Consider the following 19,664-nt stretch of genomic DNA (forward strand, 5'->3'; position numbering starts at 1 on the left):
GGGATATCCACCTCAGCCGCTCTAAAAACCACCTCATTACGCAATAACCATATTGACCACACAATAGCTAACCAAATGGACGAGGCTCCTCTCTGCTGTCTCTTCCCGCTGCCAAAATTAAATTGGAGAAGATGCTCGCGAGGGGACATTGGTAACACTGTAAACACTCCCATCCAGTGATAGCATTCTCGCCAAATATCCATCGCCACCGAACAAGAAAACACTAGGTGAGCACAAGTCTCCATCCCATCCCAACACAACTTGCAGTTGGCCTCCTCCTGAGACTGTAAAACCTTGCGTTTCCACAAGTTTACTAGACAAGGAATTCTATCCCACCAAAGTTTCCAGGAGAACGCCTTAACATTAGATGGAGCTGCAGAATGCCAGACCCGATTAAAAATTGGATCTGATTCCGATAAGTAGGGAGCCTGCAAAAAAGAGTAAAAAGAGTTAACAGAAAACACGCCATCAGCACTTGGTAGCCAGATCCATTTATCATCCACAGCTTCTGTAAGAGGCATCCTCTTCACCTCCTCCAACAGTGAATCAAGCCACGACACTTCTCTACCCAATAGCGGCCGCCTCCAGGTCAACATCCACCTCCAAGCCCCTTGCTCCCAAACCCCACAATTATGAATATAATTATATTTCAGTTTAGACAAATTATATAGCCTATGATATTTATCACACAACATACCATTGCCTACCCAATTCTCCAGCCAAAACTTTGTTGCATTCCCCTTCTTGACACATTTTTGCACACCAAGATCAAACCAATCCCCACTCCCATCACATGAGGAATCCATCACATCTCTCCACCATGTGGACACCCGCAAGCTAGTCTCCCCAAAATATTTGGCCTTGATCACTCGACACCACAAACTCTCAGGCTCAGTCAAAAATCTCCATCTCCATTTACCAAGCAGTGACTTATTAAACAAGTTCAAGTCCTTAATTCCTAACCCTCCTACCTCCTTTGGTTTGCAAACTGAGGACCAGCTTACCCAAGCAATTTTCCTTGTGTTCTCACCCCCACCCCATAGGAACTCCCTCATGATGCCATTACAAATTTTGATCACCCCCACCGGCATCCTGTAGAAAGACAGATAAAAAAGAGCTAGAGCTGAAAGGACACTCTGAATTAGACAGATTCTACCTCCAAAAGAAACTGACTTCAACTTCCAAGCTGACAACTTAGCTTTGAATTTTTGGACTACTGGATCCCACATATTTAGAAGCTTAGGTCGTCCTCCTACTGGAAGACCCAAATAAATGAAAGGAATCCTCATCAATTTACAATGCAGTATAGATGCAAACCGCTGATACTCGCCATCTGCAATTGAAATAGCCGCTAGCTTACTCTTGTTAAAGTTAACCTTCAACCCAGAAATCAATTCAAAGCACCGTAAGACACATTTAATCACAACTGTATTCTGCAGAGTAGCTTCCCCCATAAAGAGAGTATCATCAGCAAACTGAAGTAGAGAGACCTCCACATAATCATTCCTTCCAACTTTAAACCCACTGAATTTACCCATCTTCACTGCATTCATGAACAATCCATTAAGCCCCTCCGCTACAATAAGAAAAAGAAAAGGTGCAAGAGGATCCCCTTGCCTGAGTCCTTTCTCCATCTTAAACTCATTACAAGGACTGCCATTCACCAAAACTGAAACAGAAGCAGATTCAAGACAACTTTTAATCCATCCAAGCCACCTCTCTGCAAAGCCCATTCTCCTCATCATATAAAACAAGAACTCCCACTGAACTGAATCATAAGCCTTCTCATAATCCACCTTAAAAATAAGGGTTGGTTTCTTACAAACTCGCGCCTCATGAACTACCTCATTTACAACCACCACACTATCCAACATATGTCTCCCCCCTAGGAATGCAAACTGGCGATCATCAATAACTTTCCAAAGGACAAGCTTCAACCGTGCCGCCAACAGCTTTGAGATCACCTTATAAATACACCCAATCAAGGAAATAGGCCTAAACTCACCAAGATGTTGCGGGGAGCAAACCTTGGGAATTAAGACAATGAACGAAGCGTTGCTCCCTCTCGGCCACGCCCCACGAGACCAGAATTCTTGAACCGCTTTGACAAAGTCTTCTGCCATCACATCCCAGAATTTCTGAATGAACTTAAAATTAAAACCATCTGGTTCTGAATGCTGTTATTAAATGTTTATTGTTATTGTTAGTTAGTAATATAAGAAATGAAATGGCTATTTAAAAAATGGAGAGTGTTGTTTTGTTTGTCGAGTGAAGAAAGGGGAATAAATATGACTAGTATTATCCCCGTTTGTCCGTGCGATGCACGGATAATTTTTTATGAACTCCACTATTAGTCACAATTATTAAGTATTTGAATTAGAATTCCACTGTTAATCACTTATAAATTGTTATTATTTTTTTTTTTTTGAACAGTATGTTTTATCTTTCTTATATATATAAATTAGATGAGTTTCGAATGTTAATTGTATTTGACCCCTGTCGACTTGCACTTTGGCACAATCTTTATTGTAAAAGATGAAAAGTTGGCTGAAATGTAATAACATATTAGACTGTGAGAGATATTTGAAACTAAAAGAAAATATTTTTACACAAATAGATTAACCAACGCTTCGCAGTTTGGCCACATGGTCTTTGTCTTCAAGGAACTTGTTCACAATTTTGAACCATAAATTTAGGGAACAATTTATTATCCACGTATTTGAGATTTTTCTAAATTCACTAAACAAATAGGAATATCTCTTATTATTTTTCTAAAATATTATATATATATATATATATATATATATTTATAGTGTTGACAATCAACCTCTCTCAACATGTACAGAAATATCTCTTATATAACATATTTTCTCATCTTTAGCTCTAATAAAATAAACAGATAAAAAAATTATTTTGCAGATGCATTTGAAAGAACTATAAATATATTATAGCTTAAATTAAAAAAAAAACATTTTTCTTTTCTATTGCAAATACATTTACCATTTTTTATACTTTTTTATGGGATTATGAAAAAAATACAGTTAAGGTAAAATGTTTGATTCTAATAACACATTTTCAATACACAATTAGAAATTAAATTGATTATCCAGCTAGAAAAAACCAAAACACAATTTGGTATATTAAGCAAACCCACAGCTCAATAATCAGACCAACTGTTTCCAATATCCTGCCAAAACTAATACAACACTAACAATACGGACTGAAACGTGTGTAAACCATTTAAGTGAATGGAATAACCAAATGAACACCACATGGTAAAAATTTAAATGAACACAAGGTAGCAGATGACAAATAAATTAGATTACACTACTCTAAAACCAAATTGTATTATCAATAGTTCTTGAGAATAAAGAGACCAACTTTAAAAGTACTTGCGCCTGAATACTTATAAAATAAGCAAAGTTGATTACTAAAGCAATCAACTTCAGGAGACACAGTAAAGCAATAAAAAATCGCCTTATATTTCATTTTAAAACTGTATCACAATATGTTAAACATGAAATTTAGCAATTAGGAAATGACTAAATAGTTAAAGAATGAATGAATACACCAATATGTTAGCTGGATCAATAGATCTTCAAGACTCACTTCAATAGAAAGGTTCCAAAGTCCATAGCAAACCAACTTTAGGAGAGAACCACCACTTTATAAGCTACTTCTATAGTTCTTCAAGACTGACTCAATACAAAGGTTCAAGATTCTAAGAGAGGACCTGCAGTAAAGCAAAGTAAAGATAAAAGACTAACTTGTATTGAGGTAAATGTGCACAAAGGCAAATATGTGCAGCTTTGCCCACATTCTCACTTTTTTTTTTAAAATTTTGTAGCAAGTACTGCACTTGTCATTCTTAACTCCAAACCTACATTCATCTCACTATGGTAGCTAAACCAAACTGTGAAAAAAACTCAATTGAACATGCTAACCAAAAAAAAATGTTTTCATATACTGCTTTAAAATATCTCACATACAAAGTGGATCATCATTACCCGATCAAAGTACCATAATTTCACTATATAAATGTGGGTTCCGTCCCAAGCATAAGTGATAAAAAAATGTATATTTCTGCATATATCGTATATAGAGCACTAATATCTATCACACAAAAGCCAAAGGACTATTCTATGGTCCAAAGTTCAATCCAAACACAAAACAATAATAATATAAAAGAGACAAAAAGGAATGAATTAGCAGCTTTCTTGGTTTGTGTCATGAAAAGAATAAGCATTTTGCGGGGGAAGGGGAGGGGGAGGGGGGGGGAGAATGAGCATTTTGCAGGGGAAAAATTCACTTCAAATGTATTTCCTTTCTTTGATTTAAAGTGAAACCAGTCACATGAAAAACATCCTAGAACAAATGAAGCAACAGAACCACCTCACCTTTAGTAAAGGTCCTATCTTCCGAACAGCTGAAATGGTGATCTAGCAGGAACAATTTCTTGTTCTGGATAGTCTGTCCAACAAAATTTAACTTGGTTAGAATAATATCGACATTACTTGAGCGACTATGGCAACAAAACAATAACATAGTTTACCATAAAAAACGTAATTTTTTATCATGGGAAACAAAAATTTATCTTTACCTGATCTGCAGTGAGCCCATCTAAGTTAAGCTCTATTTGTTCTTTGGTTATTGTTCTTGTACGATCCCCATAGACTTCACTGTCTAGCTTACTTTTTGGAGGAAACTCCTGGAATTAATTTTAAAAAATTATGAGGAATTTAACCAATTGTTCACCATTAGGACATTAAGTGGATCAATGTTGCTGATACCAAATTGAAACTAATGTAGTATACAATGAAATGTTGAGCTTACTTGAAGGATGTGATCTAAACCAGGATTTACACCAGCAATGATCTCTCTTGCAAATTCTTCATCAGTATTCCAATCTGACTTAGTCACTGTTCAACATATAAAAAGAAATAACCATTGTCAAAATATCCATTCTTTCAAGCTGCTAAATGTAAAAAAGTTATTACATTTTTGCTTGTAAGTGTCAGTTTTGAGGAAGTGGCTGTTTTGACAAAGGTAGAGAACCTTGAATCACTTTAGCAGGTGGAAACTTGAGGAATTGTTCACCATCAGTTCTGAAGACTTCCTTTAACACTGGTAAAGGATTAATTTTATTCAGTATATATGTAGGCAGCTTAATTCCCCCTTCATATAAGTCATACATGTCACCAAAGCTATCAAATAACTGATTTCATAGCCTCAATGAATTTGAAATGAAAACAAATAAAAAAATCCAGTCAATGGAAAGAAAAAAGAAGTGTTAGTGGTTGAGGGTGTTTATCAAAATTAGACTTTGACCCCTGTGTCCCCTTCTCATAATTTTCATTCTTTCATTAAGATTAAAAAAAAGACTTCATCATAATTTTCACAACATGTAATCAAGTCTAGACAATCTTTTATCTCATAAAAATAACAAAAGTAACATTTTAGAATAGATGGAGAAAGGGAGAAATGCACGAAAAGATGGAGAAAGGGAGAAACAAATATAGAAAGGGAAAACGCACCTCAATGACCTTCAGCTGGGAATATGAGAGAAGCAAAAATCATTGAAGAAGAAAGAAAGAAAAATAGTTAGAAATTCATGAATGGATAAAGAAAGGAAAAATGCAGAATCAAATGAAGGAAGCTAAAATGAAGGGAGAAACACACCTGGAGAAGATTTTTGGAACTGCATCTCGTAGCACAGCCAAGCTTGTGGGACAAACCCCTTTAGCTTTGCAGACATAAGAAAACAAATATCAGTGAAGTACAATTATGTAGACACTAAAAAATATATAAGATCTAAAGCTCTCATAATGACTTACCACTCCTCACATAGAAAGCTCAATCCTATTCCACAAGTTTCACCTGACATGCACATTCCCTCATAACCTAGTCAGGCAAGCCACACGCGACTTGGTTATAGACACTGACTATGCCTCTATGCCTCAACCGCCATTAAAACATAAAAAAAGATCTCCCCACCTGTGAAGAGCCAGAAAACTTGTTAGATTAGAAATCAAAGTTTTCAGGAGCCTAATTGAAAATATAACTTCATGTCGTAAGGCTTCAATCCCTTAACAACCACCAAATATCTTGTACTCTGTAATCAATCCAATAATATCTACCAAAAATCATAATCCATAATACCCAATACTTAAGTTAATAATATAGAGCTATTGTTCTTGCATATTTGGATGGAAACCAAACTTTGAACATCATAATCCATAATACCCAATACTTATGCTTCTCTTCCAAATGCTTATGCTTCTATAAGCTAAGCCAATACACAATCTAAATAGAAACATAAAATGAAGAAATTGTAAAACCCATGACAGTAGAAGCAGATTGAGTATAGCAAAGACGTTATCTAACAATATAGTACTTAAAAATAGTTGAACCAATGCACTAATTTTTTTTTTAAAAAAAAAGCTTCCATTATTGAGATAGTAAAGCAAGAAAGAGAGATTATAGCAGTGTCTAAATGTGATTTAAAACTTTCCAGCATGGATGATCTTCTAAGAATCATTCCCACTGATTATGCATTTATAATAAAAGTAACAAAACAACCATCTTTTTTTTTTCTCAGAAGAACTATGGGCAAGCTCCATTCAAAGTATTAAGTTAATAATATAATAGACAGCCTTTCTAATTTCAGATGCATTCAAAGTATATTCTTCCTTGCTCATTTTTCTGATAATTCCAAAGTAGGTTATGGCAGTTCCATAAAATAAAACTATTACCAACAACAATGAACAAAATACAGTGGGAAGCAAAAAAAAAAACATAGAATGTACTATTACTGAAGAGAGAGTAACAATGGTTAGATGAGCTTACAACCCAATAATGGTGGTCATTGATATTCCATCCACTTAACTACTTATTGAAGCTGTTTAGAGGGTCTTTCCTTCTTGTTCTCTCTGCAGCAAGGGGAGTGGTAAGTTCTCAAATGGTTCAGCAGCAAACACATCCAACCTAGAAAAGCTCAAAGCTTTTCCCTCTTTTCCAGCAGCAGCAGCAGGTTTGCTGTGTTAGCAACCTTGGCATCTTCAGTTCTTGTTTCAGGTTTGCCTATATGAAGATAATTATTAGCTTCATGTGTGCAGATACATGAGAAATAAGAGAATAGGAGAAATCAAACAGATCAGTAAAATCATATGAAATGTTATTAGATAAGAACAATTCATCAAGTCTAAAGATTTGGAACACCACACATAATTATAAGATAATTCTTTAGGAAACAAAACCAAAGCAACATATGTATTTAATTATTTCATTAGATTCTGTCCAGATCAAAGGGACACAGATAAAGATGAATAAAAAGTAAAAGAAATCAAAGAAAATCAGTAACAATAATGGCGTTGGTGACTGAGCTGGGGAAAATCAGTAAGAAAATCAGTAACAACCTGGGGAAAGGAAGGAAGGAGAATCAGAAAGCAAAGCAGTTAATTAGAAGAAAGGAAGGAAGGGAAAAAAAGCTAACCACCAAGAGGAAGAGAGTTGGTGACTGAGCTTGAAAAGGGATAAAATTTAAACCTCACCAGTCAAAAATGTCAATACCTCAGATTAACAACACACCAAGATTACAAAAAACAACAGAGAAACTAAGAAAGAAAAAATAGTCAACAAATTAACAATACTTAATGAAAGTAATCAACCAATGCACATAGATACACCATATTTTGAAGGAGTTACATAATACATATCTAGAAAAAGCTAATGAATGAATGAATATACCAAAGGCTTTAAAAGAAGTTTTTAAATAAGAAATGAAGTATGCACTAACCACACACATGACCAGACGTTTCTGCAAGCCTTTCAAAACCAATTTCTGCCTCATATGCAAGAGTACCCTACAAAAAAATGGAAAAGGCAGAAAATATTATAAGTTAATTAAAGATCACAATATCACATGACTCTAACTTGTAATCTTGACCATAAATGAAATTTGCAGTTGAAGCATTAAAGAAAATGCAAAACAAAACTCAATGAAGACACTATAGAAGAGATAAATAAAATAGCTACACATCCATTTTTCCAGTTGTTTCAATCAGTAAATTTTAGAGGGGATTCACAGGACATCATAAGCTGCGGAGATAAAGGGGTAAACGATGCCAGTATTTATAGAGGACCTTGAGTACAAAAAGGAGAAACCCATTACCCTATTACCAGTAGCACATCATTTGCATATGGTTTAGGTAACTATTCGTACGATCAATTAACTATGGTATTTTAATCCAGATGTGAGGAAATGAATAGAGGAGACGAACCTGTTGTTCCACGATCTTCGCTTCTCCTTCTCATACTCAACCGCACAGAGCACGCTTCCTCCTTCTCCTTCCACGATTTTCGCTTATCCTTCTGCATCCTTACCTAATAACCCTTTCTTGATTGAAAGTTGTACAACGCCGTTTGTGAGAAGAAAACCACGGGAAAGAGGAAACCTAGCATATCAGTGAACAGTTGGTCGTACGCGGATGAACTGTATCTAGCGAAGAGTCTGGCGGGATGTGATGGGTACCGTCGAAAACTCAAAATCAGTAGGTAGAGAGGGAGAGAACACGCGATTAGAGACCTAGGGTTGATGAGAGACTCAGAGACGGTGATGAACAGTGTGAAAGGAAACGGCGTCGTTTTTGCTTGTGCGAGTTGGAAAAAAAAAATATAAAACAGAGTTAAGTCAAAGAAGGACACGTGTCGAAGTGTAATTGGAGGTCTTCTAGCTACAGTAGTGGAAGAATAAGAAGTAGTAGATATGATATGATTAGTTGAGGAGAGGCTTTTGGTCGTGCCAGTACATTTCATCTGTTCACTTTTCTTTTTCCATCTGTAACGCCGGATTTAATTGAAGTGTATAATTCTTTTAATATTTTAGTACTTTTTTATCTAAAATTTACTTTGTTATTCCTACATGACTATTCGTGAGTTGTTAATTACAGAAGAAAAAAAATTCAGAACAATTTATAATCTTACAAGATAAGTACCATATATGCTTTGAATTGAAGACTAAAACTGGTTGTGGTTTCTTAATAAAATTTCTTCAAAGTGATTGATTGTTGAACATCCTTCAGTAATACTATGATTGAAAAATATTAACCCAATAGACGATAATACTATCATTAATATATATCATGCTAGCACAATATTATAATGAAACACACTGGTTCATTGAAATTATTCATTCAAAATGTAAACAGCATTATAAAGATCAATGCAACCAAAAACCACAAAAACCAAAATGCGATAATCTAAATATAAGCACTTTCTTCCGTCAAAATATTCTTTCATATTCAATATTCTTTCTTGAGGAACACACTTGTCAAAACGGTCTTGGACTGCAGAGAAGCCTTAAGAATCTTGATACCCTGTTAAATAATACAAAATGACATTTTCAATAAACCAGATTAATATCTACAATAACATTTTTAACAAATGAAAACGTGATACACCAAAGTTAAAAAGAAAATGGAAGTGTGAAATTAAGCACGGAAAGATACTTTTAACCATGACATTATACCTCAGCCATGCCCAACTCAACCACCTTCTCTTGCAAGACACCGACCTCTTTGATATTGAACTTGTTGAGCAAGGTAATGCTTGAAATGGTTGACATTGGCTCAACCACTAAATCATCCAACACCATGAAAGTCACTATCTCTTTCACAAACCCACTCTTTATGGAACTTCCCTGATCATCAGTAACAATCTTTTTTCCAATATAATTTAATTTCACGTTCATAGTTTGGCCGCAGTGGTACGACCGCCGAGGACAACGAGTTGTGTTATCACATGTAACATAATTCTCACAACGATTCGGGCACATGAAGAAGGAAAGTCCTAGGTTGTCTTCAGCAACGTTATCGTTTGCAGCAGGAAGAAGGCCAGCTATTTGAGTTGAAGAGATGGGAGCTTTTGGCTTTAACAGAACATCTTTGTCTTGGTTTGGTATCATGTAGTTGTCATTGAGATTTTCCACACTTTTGTATAGATTTCCCAAGCTGCCAACCATGTCATCTTTGGTCAGGAGCCTAACCACAGTTCCAACAGGGAGACAGAGCAAATTGAAGAGGAAGTCTATAACAGGTTTTGAAGCTTCAGCGAAAAGCACTTTCTGATTCTTTGTGTCAACTAGAAGTTTCATGGTCACTTTAGTGGAAGAAGCAGAAGCCATATTGAAGGATACTAGCTAGTTTAGTAGAACATGCATCAGATGGTATTGATTTATAGGTGCAGATTGAACAAATGGGGCAGATACAAAGGAACTTCATAGTATTCATTACTAATTATTATGATTTGAGAGCTTGGAATGTGGAAGGTGATCGATCGATCCCCTTGGGTTCCCCTAACGTTCTGAGTATTAATTGGTGAGTGAAACAGCACGATGCAAGAAGAGTCAAGATAAAAGGACCGGTACAAAACAAATTCTTCATGGTGAACTGGTGACGGTACAAGTACAAGTACAACTTTTCACTTCTAAAAATGTGAAACTTTTATTTTCCTCGTTGAATACTACTTATAAGGATAATAGTATGAGGTATAGCCTACCAAAAAAAAATAGTATGTGGTATAATTAAATGATCATCAAGAATAATAATCACTCAAAAAAGTGATAGGCCAAACGGGTACCCGTTGCGTTGCAGTAATTAACCATGGTTTTTGAAATCATTAGGTTGAAAGTTCAATACTTAGGTAGAGTTTCTTAGGGGGACATTTAGCTTTCACTATGCTCTCATCAAACTTGCAAGAACAAATTGAATCATAAAATACGCGTCTTCCAAATTTAGTGTATTGTGACATTAATCCTTATTTCCCGTTTCTTCGACATAATCTTTATTTCTCCAAATACACACTTTCTTCTAACATTAATAATCCTCATTTATCCGTCAACTTTGCTTACCTGAGTTTCGAAGTGCCTTGTAGGTACGTACTCGTCTCTGATGCCGACCTGTTCGTTGAAATACACGAAGTCCTTATCACAAAGAAACGTGGTTCAGTGAAGTATCCCTTCACCACAGCCATTGGCGTCATCCTTACTTCGGTCAGATAATTTCTTACCAGAACATTGATGTCATCTGTGGAACAGTGTCCATATGTGCAGCCTTTGGTGCTCAAAACGCTAATGCTACAACACAATACTCCTCCGCTCGTCGTTCAAACACAAACCTTGCTCCCTATTTTAGTCTCCTCTGACTCTAATTATGTTACCTTTTATTTTGACATACAAACTTTTGACACCAAGGTGGACAGCCTGACGCGGGCTTAATATTGGTGTGACATTTTTTGTAACGTTGTACTGCTTGAGGCTTAACAAGCGCATTGATCAATATATCCTCTCCTACTAGGCTCCAATATTCCTTATCCCACATTTGTTTTTCAGCTTCAATGAATTTCTATGCCTGAATATTAATTTCCTCTATAAAGTTCGTTGGTCAGGCAGCCAAATCCTCATCAAAACGTCGCCTTTGTAATTTGTTTTCAAATTTCCCCACGCACATGGTTAGGTATAATTTGACCACAACCGACTTAATTTCACCAAATCAGTCCATATGAGATTTGATGTAAGTGTGAATGACAGGTCAGGAACAATATTTATGGACTGATGTTGTAAAATAATCCAATGATGTAGAGTTGTATAACTTCAAATTGGATTAAGTAGACAATTCAGAGTTCCATATGACTTCAGTAATTATAAAGTTCTGTTGTCTAACACAAACAGAATAGGATCATGAGTAATTGGACAAAGCAGGGGCTTCAATATGATTTACTGCATTAGTTTCAAATTTAAATAAATACAATTTCTGATGTATCCAAAAATGCTAAAACACAAGGTTTGCTTAAATTCTTTATACTAAACTGCTACAGCTGAAAACTAAGACTCTAAATTTCAACTAACCAAATGACACGAAACAGTAATCTTAACATTAGATTCAGATCTTCTGGATATTAACTAGTTAGAACAATAGAGATAGAAATACAGAAACAAAATTTTCACAAGCAGAAAACTCTAGATGTTTCAAAAGAGGGAAACAAATGACAATGCACAACATCAGATTTGATAAGATATATCTAGAATTACACAATGATCTTGGCACAGAAATGATGCTTTCAACCCTAGGAAATGAGCACAGTATCACTGTAAAAGAAAAGGACAAAATAGTAGTAACCCAAATGCATGTTGTGTGAGGATCAATCCAACTCAATAACCATAAAGGATCAAATAAAAGCCAAAATGCAATTAATCTAATAATTGAAATGTAAAACATTTCCTCCTTCTTCATAACATTCTTCTTCTTCTTTTCTTTTTCGGGGCCTCCTTCATCACAATATCCTTCTCAATAATGTTTTCCTCGCTCTTCTTTTCCACTTCCACCTTAAAAATAAAAAAAATAAAAAATGAATGGTGGTGTAATATGGAACGTGACATGAAATACAAAGAAATAATATAAATAATAAAAAATGTGTGAAAATATATGAGGGAAAATAAAATGTGAATAAATCATTACATTAGTCTTCTTGATAAACAAACTTGTCAAAACCATGTTGGACTCCAGAGAAGCCTTAAGCAACTTAACACCCTAATAATCAAGAAAATACAAAAAAAATTCGTCAATTAAACAAAATCAAAACCTCAAATAACATAATAAACATGAAAGTTCAGAAATGGAATTTACAGAAAGATAAACATGTAGAAGTACAATTATACATATGTCGACATATTTAACATGTGCCAAGTTTCTAGTTACATTTACAAGGTATTTTTCAATTGACCAAATTAGTTAAAACCCTAGTGGCATTAGACAATGAAAGTGCAAAATAGTACAACTTTTCAATTGCATTTATGACTCTTTTACAGAATATTTAACACATAATTAAATTAAAGAACAAAAAACCATTGCATACCTCATCCATCCCCAGCTCAACAACCATTTCTTGCAAGGCACCAACATCTTTGACATTGAACTTATTCAGCAATGTAATGCTTGATATGGTTGACATTGGCTCAACCACTAAATCGTCCATGACCATGAAAGGTACCATATCTTTCACAAACCCACTCTTTATGGAATTTCCCTTATCATTAGCAACCTTCTTTCCTGCATAATCTACTCTATAGTTCATAGCTCGACCACATTGAGGACAAGGAGTTGTGTTATAACATGTCACACGTATAGGACAACCACTATTCCGGCATATAAAGAAGGAAGATCCTAGGTTGTCTTTGGAATCGTCATAGTTTGCGGGAAGAAGGCCACCGATTTCAGTTGAAGAAATGGTAGCTTTTGGCTTTAACAGAACATCCTTATCTTGGTTTGGTACCATGTAGTTGTCCTTGAGATTTTCCACACTTTTGTAAAGATTTCCCAAGCAACCTACCATGCCATTCTGGTTGAGTAGCCTCACTACAGTTCCAATGGGAAGGCAGAGCAGGTTAAAGAGAAAATCTATAACAGGTTTGGATGCTTCAGCGAAGAGAACCTTCTGATCCTTTGTGTCAATCAGAAGTTTCATGGTCAATTTATCAGTACTGGAAGAGGCCAGATCTTTTTTTGATGGTGAGGAAGCCATATTGAAAGATGAAGTAGTAGTAGTAGCAGTAGAATTTATCAGAATAGCTTTTGTTTTGTGTATATAGGAGCAGATTGAAGGGGTTAATTAATTACTGTTAACACAAGTATATAATAAATGAGGCATGCAGATACTACTAGTAACTTGATTTCTTGGTAGTTAAAAGGTTAGCATTGGAATGTGGAACGTTTACTTGGGTTCCCCAACCTAACTGATCTCTAGATAAGTGATTAATATTAGTGAACCAAACTCTGGGCTTTTAGCCACTGTAACGGCACAATGCAAGAAAAAAAAAATAGACCATTATATTCACTTTTCAAATAATGCTACTCCTACACTATTTGTATGTGTGATACATGATGAACATATTAACTGTTGATGTACAGAAGTGAAATCGAAGTCAATGAACAAGAACCACTTAAGAAATATAGTATTATTTGTATTTGTATCCTTCCCTGGTTGATACATGATGAACATATATATACAGGGCCGGCCCAACACATAATGAGGCCTAAAGCGAACTTTAAAGTGATGACTTTTTATTTTATTTTTTTATTTAACATGTCTTATTTACAAAAATATGGGGCATTTTCTTTTTATTTGAGGCCTTATTTATAAAAATATGACGCCTTTTTTTTACTTAGTAATTTTTTTTTTTGAAGGCCTAAAGCCCTTGCTTGGGTCGCTTGGCCCTTGGGCCGGCCCTGTATATATAGTAGGAGTAATATATTTGTATGTGTGACAACATATGAAACCTGTTGCTTTATGCCAACCAATAACCGAATTTTTTTATCAACTAATATATAAGAGCAAATTAAATTGCATAAATACCACAAATTTGGTACCAGTGAAAGCCAAGAAAACAGAACAAGCAGATTGCAATATCTGCTAAACTAGTAAAGGATTCAAAGGAAAATCAGCCACAGATGCAACATTATTTGGTAATATTTGCATAAAGCTAGCCAATTTATTTTTTTGACAGATTGGACTTTGAAGGGCTAAAGGCCCATAAAGCAAGCCAAATTTATTAAGGAGCTTGCAATTGGATTGAATTAGTTTATTTACTGCATTTGTGCTAAATTATCATCGCAACAGATACATAAATTTAAACTTATGGGAGCATATTTACCACACTATAATAATGAAAAACACACTAGTTCATTGAGAATATAGACAACAAAAATGAGAAAACATAGACAACAAAAAAATGTGACCCAAAACTGCTGGAAACCAAAATGAGAAAAAAAAAAACTAGAACTAGGCACTTTTAGCAAAAAGTAAATAAGAAATGGGGTTGAAGCCTCTGTAGACTTTTTTACCACCATAGTGTAGTTTTGAAACATATTTATCATTATAGTGTATTTTTTTTTTATTTACCAAACTAGTGTAAATCGCTACTCTAAGTGGCGATACATATATATTTTTTTGTTTTTTTTTAAGTGGCGACACTTTAAATTATTAATTTTTTTTTAGAAATCGCACTGGTAGTGGCGACACCTTATTTTTTATTTTTTTGACTTTCTATATTAGTGACGGAAAAAATCCGTCACAAAATCCTGGTATATGATTTAAAAGAATTAGTGACAGAACATGGATTGAAAAACTATCCGTCACAAAAAAGATATTTCATCGCTAACCCTTTTGCGACGGTAGAATCCCTTCTCAAATTTCCGTCGCTAATTTATTTAATATTTTTCTCTTGGATTTTGGGACGTAATATCCTTTGCGACGGAAAATTTCTTTCTCCATATTCTGTCACTGATTGCTTTCAATTAAGGCTTTTGTGACGGATTTATTTCCGTCACTAAAATAGAAAGTAAAAAAATAAAAAAATTAGGTGTCGCCACTAGTACTGGCGATTTCTTAAAAATATAATAATAATTTAAAGTGTCGCCACGGTAAGTCGCGATTTCTTTAAAAAAAACAAAAAAATAATATGTATCGCCAATCTAGGTGACGATTTACACTAGTTTGGTAAATAAAAAAAAAGGTACACTATAATGATAAATATGTTTCAAAACTATACTATGGTGGTAAAAAAGTCGCCTCTGTAGCTCCACCGTCTCCTCTTCCTTTGCACTTCTTGAAGATCATTTACCCAGCACCAACACCAACTACGAACAAAAGCAAAAGAATGTCCACAAACTCGGCAAAGGGGAAATCAACAAAGGTAGTGAAACCCATCTTGTATTAACTGAAAATGGAAGTGGTAGAGGTTGACAGGGAGATGGTATAAGTTAATGTCTTCTCTGAATTTTTCTTGTGGCTAGCTTCTCGTTCCCCTCTTTTGTTGCTAATTCCTTCTTCTTATAAAAACAAGGGAAAAAAGAAATGGAAAACAGCTTCTATCTACTGAGCAATATATATAGATCTCCATGAATCTAGAATTTATGTATGCTAATGTCAAGTAAGGTAAAGATAATAAAGACCTTATTAGTTATGGAATCTATATATGATGACGATGGTGTGTAAGAAAAGCAATATGATGAGATTCAAAAGAAGTGGAGAACAGCTTCTCAAACTTCTTCTCATATGAAATAAATACAAAGTATTCTGAAAAGGTGGATATCAATCAATGAGTAGAGGAGAGAAATAAGAAAATGCAGTGAAAAATATGAAAGTTAAATGTAAGCAAATGATTATAGAATAGGAAACAAGACAGGGATTGCACAATACACCCTCTTGGCTCATGTTGACAGAGATGATGCTTCCAATCCAGAAAATGATACTAGTAGCAACATCGCAGGAAGAGAAAAGGACAACAAAATTTATACTAATGGTAGTGTTCTTTCCCTCTAAAACAAGAAGCACAAGGAAATTCTACCATTAAACACCCCTTAAAAAATATAGGTAAATTAGTTGTTAGCATTAAATTTACAAAATTACTTCAAATTACTTTTCTTAATTTATAATCATTGTTGATGCTTAAAAGTTGCATAGTGAAAGTGTGAGAAAATTCAATTAAATGCGGGTGTTGATGTAAAAAAATTATCGATGCAGAATAAAATTTAAATTGATTAAGGGTTTAGATTTTAAAATAATGACCTCCAGCTATGCTTGTTAAACAATATATAGACAAAGGAAAGGTCTAGTCTTGAATATACATGCAACAATGCTTTAGGGCATTGAAGGCGTGAATAAGCCAAGGAGTTAGCAACAACTAAAATGCAAAAGCATAGACTCAAAGAGCTTTAAAACAATCTTTTTCACACTCCAGTCCTCTTCATACAATTACATACTCTCTAAAATTAAATTTAAGAAAAAAGTATTTTAAGTGGGCAATATTAGTCATCTTCTTAAAATACACCCTAATATTAAATTTAAATCAATCGTACATCTTTTATGTCATTAGAGTAATTTTACTTTCAAATACAAATTCAGACTTATAAATTTAATATATCAAACATATAATTAATCAATTTAATATATAATTAATTACTTTAAAAAAAAAACTCCAAAAAGCCATCTGCTTAGCCTCAACCTCATACTAGATCCTTTAACAAGGAAAAGCACAATCTTTAGACCTTTATCCCAAAAAGATACATAAATTAACCTAGACTACGACGTGCAAAGAAAATGAAGAACTTGTGACATCTTCATTCCGGTGTCAAATATATGTCGTTGAAATTGACGAGCAATACCAATAAAATAGAGCAAAATACTAGTTCATTGAACTTCAATAAACGAAAAATAGAAACATCTACTAGAACTAAAGCATAAAGATAAAACCCAAAATGCCAAAAACCAGAGGAAACCAAAATGCCACATTATATCTAAACATTTTCTCCTTCATATCATTCCTTCCTTCCTACTCCATATTCTTCTTGAGAAACACACTTGTTAAAACTGTCTTGCACTGCAGAGAAGCCTTAAGCAACTTAACACCCTAAAAGAAAATACAAGAAAAAAACATTATTCAATGAAACAAATCAAAACATTGAATAGTCTTAGAAAATGAAACTGAAAAATAAAAATTTACCTACTTTTGTTTAAATTGTGCAAAACTCTAATCACAATCGTGACTTGAAAAATAAAACATCAATGTTACATAACGCATGTTATGATAAAAAGTCACAAGAAATGTGACAATTATCACTGACATTTAGTACTTAATTGCAAAAATAAAAGGCCATGACATCATACCTCATCCATCCCCAACTCGACCACCTTCTCGTGCAAGGAACCAACCTCTCTGATATTGAACTTGTTAAGTAATGTAATACTTGAAATGGTTGACATTGGCTCAATGACCAAATCGTCCATCACCATGAAAGTAACAATTTCTTTCACAAACCCACCCTTGATGGAAATTCCCTTATCAGGAAGGTTCTTTCCAACACAATGTAGTTGAGTGTTCATAATTCGACCACATTGCTGAGGACACGGAATGTTCTTATCATATGTTACATAATTAGAACAGCGTCCCGGGCACATGAAGAGGGAGGATCCTTGAGTGTCTCCAGCACCGGCATCATTTGCAGGAAGAAGGCCAGCGATTTCAGATGAAGTGAGGGGAGCTTTTGGTTTTAAGAGAACATCCTTATCCTGGGATGGTACCATGTAGTCAGTATTGAGATTTGCAACACTCTGGTACAGATTTCCTAAGCTACCCACCATGCCTTTCTCATTGAGGAGCCTGACCACAGTTCCAACAGGGAGGCAGAGCAAGTTGAAGAGAAAGTCAATGACGGGTTTGGAAGCTTCAGCAAAGAGAACTTTCTGATTCTTTGAGTCAATCAGAAGTTTCATTGTTACTTTGGTGGAAGTAGAAGAAGAAGTCATATTGAAAGATAGATATATCAGAATTGTTCTTGCTAAGTGTACATTCGAGGCTATTATGTTCAACCCCTTTATAGGCGCATGGAGATTAAAGGGGTTAACGTTTGCACAATTAATTAAATGGTGGGAGATACAACTAAATTGATATTTCATTAATAATAGTAATTAAGATCTTGGAATGTGGAAGGTTTGGCTCAGGCCTTAGGATTGGAATGTGGGAGGTTTTCTTGGGTTCCCCTTTCTAAACTCTCTGGATAAGTGCATATTTATTGCCAAACCAACTTTGGGCACACGGTGCCAGACAAAGCAAATTAAGCATGATGGCTTTTTTTTGAACGTAGCATGATGGCTAAAAGTTTTTTTTTATAAGCATGATGATGGCTAAAAGTAGAAAAAAAGAGAACAATTTACTACTATTAAAAAATGAGCTGATACCCAAATGACTTAAATGATTTTATTGGACTCTATAGAATTGTTATTTGTAGTGTTATTATTACAGCTATAATTTCTCATTCTAAGATCATTCACATAGTGGACATCCCTTGTAAGCACAGTTCTGGTACGGTTGAATTCAGACTTGTGTTAAGAATGGCTTTGTGAAAGAGATGATACCAAATTAAAACACATGAATCAATCAAACATATTAAAACCTCAGAATCATATCAAAAGACTTGTGTTTGTTAAAAGAAGACATAGCAGCACTTGTTAACAAACGCAAGTTTTGAAGTTTATTAATAAAAATGAATTGAAAAAATAGAGTAATGCTAGATGGCTCGCTATAAATTCTTTGTTTTAAAGAGACTCGATATAAATTCAATGACACAACTATTTTTAATGTTCTCTTTCTAATTATGGGCGCCACTATTTTAAGAGTTTATTTTTTAAGTACTTGAAGATAGTTCTAGTGATAAGAGCTGATGACACATGGATTAAGAGGGAGAGGTTCAGAAATTAAATTATGAGAATAATTTATCTTTTCGATGTAAAATAAAAGAACTTTTTTCAAAATTATCCAATTAGAATAAAAATATTAGGACAAAGAAGTAATCAGCGCAATTAACCCTTCATCCAAATCACTAACAGTCGGGATTATTTTCATGCATTTTATTAACGTTTGGGAATTATTACAATTATTTATAGTGATCGAGAAAATATAAAAATATGTAGTTTCACATTTATAATGGTAAGATCTTATAATGGTAAATTCCACTGCACAACCAGGCGAACTTTGAAGTATAAATGTTTAATTAAATCTTTATATTAATTAAACCAATTGGACGCGCCATATATACACGCACAGAATCTCAGAA

The 19,664-nt window shown here is 34.5% G+C and overlaps 4 protein-coding genes and 1 long non-coding RNA gene across 6 annotated transcripts; all 5 read right to left on the minus strand.

Annotated features, from left to right (window-relative positions):
* Positions 1-3,508: 3,508 nt before the first annotated feature.
* On the minus strand, positions 3,509-5,577 carry LOC130720758 (seed linoleate 9S-lipoxygenase-3-like). 2 transcript variants are annotated; one of them, XR_009013234.1, is made up of 6 exons: positions 5,535-5,577; positions 5,056-5,124; positions 4,834-4,907; positions 4,601-4,708; positions 4,398-4,470; positions 3,509-3,733 (listed from the first exon to the last, which is right to left on the minus strand). XR_009013234.1 is itself a non-coding variant. In XM_057571451.1 (5 exons), exons 1-5 carry the CDS (start codon positions 5,192-5,194, stop codon positions 3,714-3,716), a joined length of 414 nt encoding a protein of 137 aa, XP_057427434.1. In that variant the 5' UTR covers positions 5,195-5,272; the 3' UTR covers positions 3,509-3,713. The 2 variants fall into 2 exon arrangements, 1 of the variants encoding a protein (XP_057427434.1); XM_057571451.1 differs by lacking the exon at positions 5,535-5,577 and having other exon boundaries at positions 5,056-5,272.
* Positions 5,578-6,858: 1,281 nt separating this feature from the next.
* Positions 6,859-8,469, minus strand: LOC130721556 (uncharacterized). Its single transcript, XR_009013508.1, has 3 exons — positions 8,280-8,469; positions 7,796-7,862; positions 6,859-7,080 (listed from the first exon to the last, which is right to left on the minus strand). It is a non-coding gene; the product is annotated as an uncharacterized LOC130721556 (long non-coding RNA).
* An 830-nt stretch (positions 8,470-9,299) lies between these two features.
* On the minus strand, positions 9,300-10,180 carry LOC130720031 (uncharacterized). Its single transcript, XM_057570614.1, has 2 exons — positions 9,527-10,180; positions 9,300-9,374 (listed from the first exon to the last, which is right to left on the minus strand). Exons 1-2 carry the CDS (start codon positions 10,178-10,180, stop codon positions 9,300-9,302), a joined length of 729 nt encoding a protein of 242 aa, XP_057426597.1.
* A 2,103-nt stretch (positions 10,181-12,283) lies between these two features.
* LOC130720032 (uncharacterized) lies at positions 12,284-13,575 on the minus strand. The gene is made up of 3 exons (XM_057570615.1): positions 12,910-13,575; positions 12,513-12,584; positions 12,284-12,379 (listed from the first exon to the last, which is right to left on the minus strand). The coding sequence occupies exons 1-3, from the start codon at positions 13,573-13,575 to the stop codon at positions 12,284-12,286; spliced, it is 834 nt and encodes a 277-aa protein (XP_057426598.1).
* Positions 13,576-17,383: 3,808 nt separating this feature from the next.
* LOC130720033 (uncharacterized) lies at positions 17,384-18,324 on the minus strand. The gene is made up of 2 exons (XM_057570616.1): positions 17,719-18,324; positions 17,384-17,461 (listed from the first exon to the last, which is right to left on the minus strand). Exons 1-2 carry the CDS (start codon positions 18,322-18,324, stop codon positions 17,384-17,386), a joined length of 684 nt encoding a protein of 227 aa, XP_057426599.1.
* Between the last annotated feature and the right edge of the window lie 1,340 nt (positions 18,325-19,664).

This window comes from Lotus japonicus, chromosome 5 (genome assembly GCF_012489685.1).
Source record: "Lotus japonicus ecotype B-129 chromosome 5, LjGifu_v1.2".
In the NCBI taxonomy this organism is placed as follows: Eukaryota; Viridiplantae; Streptophyta; class Magnoliopsida; order Fabales; family Fabaceae; genus Lotus; species Lotus japonicus.

Coding starts and splice junctions, on each gene's coding strand:
- LOC130720758 (XM_057571451.1), bottom strand. CDS start 5,194: ATGTATGACTTATATGAAGGGGGAATTAAGCTGCCTACATATATACTG. Junction 4,908..5,055: donor ACCTGCTAAAGTGATTCAAG/GTTCTCTACCTT, acceptor TGACTAAGTCAG/ATTGGAATACTGATGAAGAA. Junction 3,734..4,397: donor AGATAGGACCTTTACTAAAG/GTGAGGTGGTTC, acceptor GCTTTACTGCAG/GTCCTCTCTTAGAATCTTGA.
- LOC130720031 (XM_057570614.1), bottom strand. CDS start 10,180: ATGGCTTCTGCTTCTTCCACTAAAGTGACCATGAAACTTCTAGTTGAC. Junction 9,375..9,526: donor TTGAGTTGGGCATGGCTGAG/GTATAATGTCAT, acceptor ATTATTTAACAG/GGTATCAAGATTCTTAAGGC.
- LOC130720032 (XM_057570615.1), bottom strand. CDS start 13,575: ATGGCTTCCTCACCATCAAAAAAAGATCTGGCCTCTTCCAGTACTGAT. Junction 12,585..12,909: donor TTGAGCTGGGGATGGATGAG/GTATGCAATGGT, acceptor CTTGATTATTAG/GGTGTTAAGTTGCTTAAGGC. Junction 12,380..12,512: donor TGTTTATCAAGAAGACTAAT/GTAATGATTTAT, acceptor TTTATTTTTAAG/GTGGAAGTGGAAAAGAAGAG.
- LOC130720033 (XM_057570616.1), bottom strand. CDS start 18,324: ATGAAACTTCTGATTGACTCAAAGAATCAGAAAGTTCTCTTTGCTGAA. Junction 17,462..17,718: donor TCGAGTTGGGGATGGATGAG/GTATGATGTCAT, acceptor ATTTTCTTTTAG/GGTGTTAAGTTGCTTAAGGC.